Raw genomic sequence first — 9,565 nt, 5'->3', positions numbered from 1 at the left:
TTTTGGCCACTTAACTTTTTAAAAGTATGTATTCACCTGCTAAACTATCAAAAATATAAATTTTAAACCATTCCATCTATTTTCACCGTTAAGTCTATCAAATCTAGTTATGTCTTCTGACTTGTGCGACCTTTAGATTTGACAGATTTCATGGAGAAAATAGACGAAATAACTCAAAGTTTACACTTATAACAGTTTAGTGTGTAAATACAAACTCTTACAAGTTGAGTGGTCAAAACTCTTCTATTCGAAAAGTTTAAATGATTTTTTAGGTAATTTGCTCTTTTCAAAATATCAATTTTTTATCTCCCCTTAAGTATTCAAAAGAGAAATGGTATTTGCATATACACTCTTAGCTTGAGTCGATTTCATTGGAGAAGAGATGGCGTTTTCCTTCCTCATCTCGATCATCTAAGTGCAAATGAATGCCAAAATGGATTCTGCAGCGTGTGCTAAAACAATTTCCGTCAATTATTTGGCTCAAACAAAGTGAATAAAGAAACTTAATTGTCCTTCCAGCAAAACTTTAGCCAGTGGCCTATAAACCAGCTTAGCTAATCTAAAATTAGAACAGCCCCTTCTCAAGATGCACAAAATTCAATCATGCAGGAGAACTAGATTAGCTAGTCTAAAATTATATTTATAGGCCAACAAATCATCAATTTCAAGTCTCTTTAAATCTTTTCCTTCTCTCTTTCTCCCCATTTCTCTTTGATTTGTTGATGACAGCTGCCCACAATGTAATATTGAATTGAGTTGAAGCCCTTGCTATTCTGGGCTTATTTCAATCTTGAAGAGCTTCTCTCTTCTGATCGTCCCATTTGTCTATCTCTTTAAAGCTGCTTCAACCTGCAAATTAATACAAATGAAGACATCAAGAACCTTAATTAATTATATCCCTACTAATTTGACCTCACAAATTTCCACGACCACAATTTAGATGAGGTGAAGAAGACAGTTGCCAAAAGTGAACGTGCAAAAGTTTTTGAGTGTAGTTAAAGAAAATTTTCATGTTAATTGTCGCATTCTTTTTTAAATCATTGTGCATTTTCAAGTCATTTTTATTGTCATATGAAATCAGACTAATATGTTCAATTAAATGAAGGAACAAAAAGAAAAAAAATGAGAAAATAGCTGAAATAAGATTAACAATAAATGATGGTAGGATTTTTACCTCCTTTTTCCAATCTGTTCGAACTGTCACCCACAATAAAATAATTGTCTGCATTACAGTACCGCCCAACATGCCGGACCATAGTCCCTACGTGCACCAATAAGTATCCATAAGCAATGGAATTTAATAAACCGATTTCTTCTTCTTCAATTTCGATTTTATAGTATACACACTTATAACAAGTAATATACACATATATATATATAATTTTCTAAATCATAGCCAATTTATATATTATAGGCACCCAAATTAATGTAGAACATGGAATATTAATGCTAAAACTTATTGTTGTCACAATGTTCAATGTACCTTAGCACCAAGTTGGAAGTAAAAGCCGAGTAGAGAACCCAACGGGATTCCGACTAAATAGTAACATCCCACATTCACGTATGCAACAAATGCTTGCCATCCGCATCCAACAGCCACACCTTCATATGTGAGACAAGAATGACAAACATAATTGACTAGAGTCAGTAGACTAGACATATACTAGCAAAAAGTGCAAACTACCTGGGCATTCAATTACCTATCTAATTGCTACAAATATGTTTAGAAACATTAATTTCTCATCGAAATACTTAGTTGTTGTTCATTCATGCGCTCTAGATCCTTTTGACCACATTGCATTAAATCTTTTATCATGCCAGAGCCAGTCTTTTAATTTCAGTTTAGAGAACAAATTGGCCTGTATTGAAATAAGCTAGCTTCCACATGAGCTTTTCAACCAAAAATAAATAAATAAATTCTTAGAAGAAATTGTAAGCTTGCAAAAGGGAAAAGATTGTAGTGGTATCAAATAAAATAATGAATAAAAATATTTTCTTAATTTCTTTTTGCATATACTTGATATATTTTTTTCTATTTAGTGTCTTAAGGGTACATAATAAATTTACTAAACAAAGAAGGTGGGTCTATTATTAAGTTTCAAAATTACCACCGACTTTCTAGATTGTAATACTTTTGAAGAAGAAATTTACTCTTGTTAAAAAAAAAAAACTGATGAAACGTCTTATGTGTGTCCTTAAGGCAGCAAATAGACAAACCTATGCATGATGTGTAACTTATGCAAAATCAAGTATATAAGGTCATTAAACAATTTGATCAAAAGAGAGCAAACAAAGACTCTTAACCACTTGAATTAACTTGTTGATTACCTGACAATACTGGTTGGATGCCATTAAGAACAAGAGTGAGGGCCAGAAGTGGGGAAAGATCAGAGACAGCATCTGCAACCACTTCACCTTCCGTGAATAAATAGCTCAAAACCCGGCGCAGAGCAAGGATGACAATTGCCGCAATCACACAAATTATGAAAGAGATCACATTCACAACTATCACTGAAAATGCTGCTGATTTTGGATGTCCTGCTCCAAGTTCATTGCTAACTCTCACACTGGTAATTATTTCAGAATCTTGATCAGTCCGAATTTATATACTTCAACACACATGAATGAGAAATTGTTGGACACTTTATTTAATTAAAATTTCTGTGAGGACAATCAGTCCACATTGTAAACAAAGACAAAGATATCTAGCAGTTAGGGGTGATGGTGAGTTGAGCAGCTCGGCCAAAAGATCGGATCAAATTCGATTTAATCAAATTCAAGTTTGAGTTCAAACTCCTCGATTAGGCTGGCAAGTCAAATTTGAGCACTAGGTATGTTACTTGAGTGCTTGATAAGCCTAATTAAGTAGCATGCATATATAATATATTATATTTTTGTCAATTATGAAATTACTGATTTGGATTTATAGTTTAGCAAACTTACATGAATCTTGGTTTACTGAAGAATTTGTGATGGCAAAAAGGTAAAGTCTTAAATTCAAAATCTTTAAAAAAATTTAAAATCGGAAAACTTGAAAATTTAGGAAAAAAGGAAAACTTGAAAATTTAGGAAAAAAGAAAACTTCTTTCATTTCACACTCCTGAAGTTTTCTCATTTTCTGAATCTCGTTCTAGTCCTAGTGCTTGTTGCCTACAGCTATGGTATGTGAATCTCCAACAGTGTTTTAAAAGGTGAAAGTGTTGAACAAGACATTCTATGTCTGTCCAAACAAGTCAAAAGCCCCAAGACGAAGGGTGTAAGCCCCACAAATTTTTATTTTTCAATATTTTAAAAATATAAAAATATAATAATATTATAATATGTATATATATATATTTATGCGTGTGTATGTGTGTGTGTATATGTATAATATTAAAAATACCAAAAAAAAGATTAGATAAAACAAAGAAAAATTATAACCTTATGTCTGCATAAGAAAAATAAAACTTGTTTGTGTGACTAAAATAAACCCTGCTTGTGTGACTAATGCCATGCCATGAGCAGAAACCCAACAAACTGCAGTAAACTTCGATGATTATTTGCTTAAAGGACTTGATGTTAGTATGTTACCCCACAAATTAATGCTCACCGTTGCGAAAACTCTTTTCAAGAGCACTAGCAAATGATATTTGTGAGTTTTGACTATCAAAGCAAATGTCTTTCCCCTATTTCTTTGGAGTATCCTCAATCTAGGTACAAAGTTTTGAAATTTCACCTTCTTTGCATCATTAAATTCCAAACTAACATCCATATTCACCAACTTAAATGTGTAAGCTAACATAAGAAAAGTTTTCAAAAATTGCAAGTTCAGCTTGAAGGCCTCAACTTCCTTAAACAAGTGAAGAGAAAATCCAGATTAGATGTTCTTCTAGAGAGTAAGAAAAGGTGTTAGAATTTTAAAGGCATACATTTTTTATGCCTTAAAAAAAAACTCGCCTAAATATCCCGGATGTTCACCCCGATCCTTCGGGCGAATGCCCCATGACATTAACACCCCATTTGACAGCCCAAGGGCAATCCGAGAACGCCTCACCCCGAGACTCACCCCAAATACCCCTTTCAAAACACTGATCTCTGATTCTCCTCTACCACTCTTCAGCCTCTACACCATCTCTTTCATATTAATCTCAAAGGCCCTTCTCTTGGGTTACACTCAGAACACCACCATCACCACCACAATGATCTCAAAGGGCCTTCTCCTCTTCCTCTCATCTTCACAAACCAGTCCGTTCATCCTTCTCCTCGACACTTTTCCAGTTGCAGTCGGCCCTTCTCCTCTTTCTCTCATTTCCTGAATATGCTATTGCAGCCAAGAATCCAGCCATTATCGTCGTTTTAGGTAAATAAAGTCATCAAATTCCACATTATATTTTCAGCTTAGTTAGGTTTTGCTCTTAATAGTCGGAGTTGGGAGTTATTAGATCTTTCATTTGATTGATTTTTAATATCAGTGCATTCTGGAAAAGGAGAAATGGGCAGGTCAATTATCGAGCTCGACCTCAATATCGAGTACAACTTGAACTCATTTAGGCTCGGGCGGCACCTTTCTATTGAGTTGAGCACAAGCTTGGCCTCGAATACTCATTCAAGCTCTAGTTCAAGTATCCTAGAAAAACATTAAGTTCACAATATTTAAATTCGACTTGACTTAAATATACCTTTACTCTAGTTACAATAATGGTAAAATGACAATCGTGTTAGGTAACTATTATGTGAGTCAAACTTGAACTCTTTAATCAAAACTATGTCTTCTACTAATCTAAGATCTCTTTAGCTTGATTTGACATAATATTAAATGGGATTTGTTGTTACAAGATGGTATGAATTAGGATGAATTCAAGAGCCCCGTTGGGAATTCCAACTCTCATAAATGAGCCCTACTGCTCCAATTCGATTATGAAATTGTTTTTATTGAAAGACATGATCCTACATTCACGGAACTGTGGCGTCAACAGCTGTTAAAGTTCTTTTTTTTTTTTTTAATGTTATCTTTATTTTTTTAACAGCTGTGGAAGTTTCTTGTTGGTTTTAGCAGTCCTTTGACTTGGCCTTTTCTGTTCCCAGATAATAATTCTTTCAAAGTTAGGTAACGACTTGACTAGTATTAAGCAAGCAATGAATCCTATTCTAGAAGAACTTTCTCATGATTTACACATATTTATATCATTTTTGCAAACTTAAAATGCAAGAATAAATAAACAATTTAATGTTCTCTTTGGGAAATTACCAGCTAGAATTCTTAGAAAAGATTGTTGTCTTCTTTTATTTTTACTTCTTCCTCATGATCTAAACCATATATATAGTACTAGTAAGTACGTATTGAACGGTTATCAACATTTCAAAATCAAAGACATACCTTGCTGCTGCATTAAATCCCACTGAGATCATAAATACCCATCCAGAAATTGTTGTGCTGCAACAAATATCAGCAAATTTCAATTAGATCATAAAATTGGCTAGATAAATAAAACATAAGCAAGTATTAATATATCATGCGATATCAGCATGTTGCCCAGAAAAAGAAAAATACAAAAAAGCTTTTGCCTGTTGAATTTATCGAGAAGCAAGAAAGTTCTTTAACCAATAATTCCTACATTCCATTTTTCACTGTACAATAATTTCTTGATTTGAAGTCAAGTTCCATGCCTATTGTAGTCCATCTAGATCTGTTAATTGAGCCGAGTCGAGTTCGAGCACATGATAATCGAGCTCAACTCGAACCTCTAATCGAGCTAATTCGAGCTCGCTCGATTAGTAATTCGAGCTTCACAAGTTGTTCGAGATCGACTTAGTGTATTCGATCGAAAACTCGAGCTCGAGTTCAAAATCGAGCCGAGCTTATTGAGCTCGAGCTCGAGCTCGTTTGGGAGATGAACATTAGGGCAAGACCGAAAGAGGAAAGAAAAAATCAGGGCAAAAAACGGGAGAATGAATTAGGTAAAAGTATCAAATACACAATGAAATGACGCTAATGACCTTACTATTCGAGTCTATCGAGCTTAAACGAGCCTAAAGTTGAACTCGAGCTCGACTCGTTTCTCTCAGTAAACGAGTCGAGTCGAGCCCTTATCGAGCCGGGTTGAGCTCGGCTCGCGAGTTACCCGGTTCGATTAACAGCTCTAAGCCCATCAAAGATTTGAAGGAACGGTCATCATTAGAAGCAAGCATGGTAGCAAGGAACATGGGGGTTGTCAAATTTTAAAAGGTTGTCAAATTTTGAAAACATCTCAAATTGACCGAAAACACTTCAAAAAAAATGGAATAATCTCTTTTGACTCGAAAACACTTTCAATATATATTCTTAAAACCAATTTTTTATGTCAAGATACCTATTGTTGTATTATGTCTAGCAAAATTGCAAGTCTATACAATTTGTCTTTATTTTCAATTTTTTGTTACATACTTTCAATTTTGAAACAAATTAGGACAACAAAGGGAATTTTGGGAATGAAAACATCTTCTCTATCCAAAAATCAGTTTTTGAATAATATATTTTAAAATGAATTGATAATGTTATAAAAAGTTAAATTTAGGGAAGATAGGTGATTTTTTTTAAAGTTAAGAGGCGTTAAGTGAAATTATTACAAACCTCAAGGGAGGTTTCTGCAATGATCACTTTTTTGGTTTTCTGTTTATCGATAAAAACAAAAGCTGGGGCATGCAATTATTGCAACATGTTACTTGTCACATTCCATTCAAGCAAAATTGAAAAAGCTGATTCCTTCCAAATCTTACAGATCCTGACTTATTAGCCCCATATGTTTTACTACCATTTTCTGCAAAGTAAAATTGTAACAAAAGAAGTTAAACAAAGTGAAGTTTTAAGCTTACCAAATGGTCAGAGCATCCAGAGCCAATTCAGGATTAGGAAGCAAACCAGCCAATAGAACAAGAATCTGAAAATACCAAGTCTCCAAACACAACATAACTGCTGATGCTGCTGACAATTTGAAGAACCCCCAAAGGCCACTGAAGGCTTGTAGGCTAAAACCAGTCCAAGTTTGTTTGCATTTTTCACTTTTCACTATGTAAATAAATTGTCCAATCACAATTATCCACCAAGAAAAGCTCAAAACTAGTGATGCACCCAATAAACCAAGACCAAATTTGTAAACTGCGAGCCAACTCAATACAAGATGCAGGGCTAATGTTGCTGTTGATATATATGCACTTGGTTGCACTATGCTTTGAGCTTGCATGAATTTTTGAATTGGGAAGTTAACTGCATAGGCAAAGATTTGTGGGATCAAACCATACACGAATAAGGCTGCTGCTGATGCAATATTTGGTGCTTGGCCTAGAAATATAAGGATTGGCTTCGAGAAAACATAGATTATGGCCAGCAAAACACCAGTTAAACTCAAAAGTATGGTAGATCTTTGAAGATATACGCCTAACATCTCATACTTTTTGGCTCCAAATGCTTGTCCACATAGTGTTTCGACTGCACTACCCATTCCTAGCTGTTACACACTTGCACAAAACATCCCAATCATCAAAATTATGAGAAAATCAACTTAAAAAGAATGTAAAATAACTTGGATTGACAAAAAGATTCAGCTGTATTTAGATACCATGAGACCATAGGCAAAAATTTGAATCCCAGTGTTGCCAAGGGAAGCAGCAGCAAGTTCAAGGTTGCCAAGATGCCCAGAGAAAATTTGTGTGGACATGGACATAAGGTAGTTGATCATGTAAACAATCACAGCTGGTGCTGCTAATTGAAAAAGAAGCTTCATCTCAATCCAAGTCGCCGCCCGGTAACGCTGCAGCAATGGTTGTTCATTATCGCATAATATTTCTTCAAGCTCTTTGCTGATTTGAGTGTTAGTTCTCGGCAGCAGTGGCTGACCAGCATCAATAGATGAAGAATCCATGATTAGGATTAGAACTCTTTAGCCTACTTGCTGTTTGAACTTGTACTTCAGGTGGTGGCGGTGGCCAGAAAGGGCGGAGGAGGGGGGAGTAATCTCGAAGAAATGGGGAGAAATTGACTGCCGGCCGCCAGTCAAGAATCTATGATTGGTTTAGGAGCTGTGAATTATCATTAAATAGAAAGTGGAGGGACTGTATACGTATGTGCTTATGTGTAAAGACTGAAGACTGGTCACTTTTCGTTGACCATTTAGCCACTAAGAGCCTAATTGAGTTTTGTTTGGATTGTGAATTCTTTTTAAAATATTTTTATATTTTTTACGAATATATTGTTTAATTATTGTTTTTATTATATATATATATATTAAATTAAATAGTTATAGTTCTTTTTTTTTTAATAAAAATTTTAGAAAATCACAATTCAAACAGATTCATATATGAATTTAGGAGCATGACAAGTATCCGTGGCAAGTTCAGTTTGGATATTTTAAATTGTGGGCTAGTCAGCATTTTGTGTCATTGGTGATTAAAAGCCGCCATGTTTTTATGAACCAACGCAAACAATGATGTCACATGATTAATTCATAATAGAACTACAAAAGATGAGAGGTTCTGACACGCAATTACCGACGGGGAAATTGGAAATTTTTATTTAGCATGCATTAATTTGAGAGGAGCAACACAGAGTATACGTTAGCTTAGATCTTGTTGGGAATCTACATGTACTCTCAGCGTTTATATTTGTAATGCTGAAAGGGACTAATTTCTTAGAGTATATGTAAAAAAAAAAAAAAAAAATCAGTCAAATGTAGTTCTTGGAATGATACGAAACTACTAGACATGACAGTGACTTTTTTTCTCTTTTTTTTAAGGACAGCAAGCTGCCGTGCACAGTCGATACAGTAGTTAGCGGAGTTTTCGAAAAGAATAAAAAAAGACCCCGCCATAGCTGCACAAATCCAGTTGCATGAAAGAGAAGAAAGAACCCTTCTTTAAATTCTTCTCATCTCACATGCCATCAGAGCTGCAACACCCAGATACGGGTCCACGATTTCATCCATGCCCAAATCACAACTAAGACAAATCATCATTGCATTGCAGCCAAGAGAATACGGAACATTGCTGACAGAAAGGGAAACGGGCCTCACGAGTTCCATTTCAGACCAATTCACGGCTACAATTAAAAGCATCAGAAAGAGAAAATGACGCTGTCATGGCTGCAAAACCAGTTGCAACGTGATGTGAGGAAACCATAGAAATAGAAAACAGAGAGAAACCCAACCCCAGAGAGATGGATGGATCCCCTCAAACCCCCCATCTCCTCCTCCTCGTCACATTTGCCATCCGGTTGCCCGCTGACCCACTCGCTTTAAAAGTTAAAATCATCATCACAGCCTTCAGATAAGTGGGCTTATTGAAAAAATAAGCAAACTCCTGTGAAGATTAGATTTATTTGCGTAAATTCTTACTTCTGTAAGAAAATATCAGAAAAAAAAAATACTAGTAGTAGCAGTAATGTTAGGCTGTTATGCCGATCAGATTTTTCTGAGGGCAGAAGCTCAGGGAAATTTGAGATGCTTTACCTGTCAAGGCTTGGTGCCTTTGACTGAACGATTTCTATTTTTTTTCCATACTCCTGGCTACCATGCACATTCAGCACGGTCACCAGAAACCAAAAAAAAACTTTGCT

At 35.2% G+C, this 9,565-nt stretch overlaps 1 protein-coding gene across 3 annotated transcripts; it reads right to left on the bottom strand.

Annotated features, from left to right (window-relative positions):
* Positions 1-450: 450 nt before the first annotated feature.
* Positions 451-7,936, bottom strand: LOC113770404 (protein DETOXIFICATION 40-like). Of its 3 annotated transcripts, none has more exons than XM_027314845.1 (7): positions 7,575-7,936; positions 6,832-7,463; positions 5,357-5,413; positions 2,329-2,567; positions 1,484-1,602; positions 1,170-1,261; positions 451-845 (listed from the first exon to the last, which is right to left on the bottom strand). In XM_027314845.1, the coding sequence occupies exons 1-7, from the start codon at positions 7,875-7,877 to the stop codon at positions 785-787; spliced, it is 1,503 nt and encodes a 500-aa protein (XP_027170646.1). In that variant the 5' UTR covers positions 7,878-7,936; the 3' UTR covers positions 451-784. The 3 variants fall into 3 exon arrangements, with proteins under 3 accessions (XP_027170646.1, XP_027170644.1, XP_027170645.1); XM_027314843.1 differs by having other exon boundaries at positions 451-849; positions 1,175-1,261; XM_027314844.1 differs by having other exon boundaries at positions 451-849; positions 1,175-1,261; positions 6,832-7,473; positions 7,575-7,646.
* Positions 7,937-9,565: the final 1,629 nt, after the last annotated feature.

Source organism: Coffea eugenioides, chromosome 5 (assembly GCF_003713205.1).
Source record: "Coffea eugenioides isolate CCC68of chromosome 5, Ceug_1.0, whole genome shotgun sequence".
NCBI classification, from domain to species: Eukaryota; Viridiplantae; Streptophyta; class Magnoliopsida; order Gentianales; family Rubiaceae; genus Coffea; species Coffea eugenioides.
Note: the sequence above shows the minus strand (reverse complement) of the source record. Positions and strands in the feature narration are given on the sequence as shown.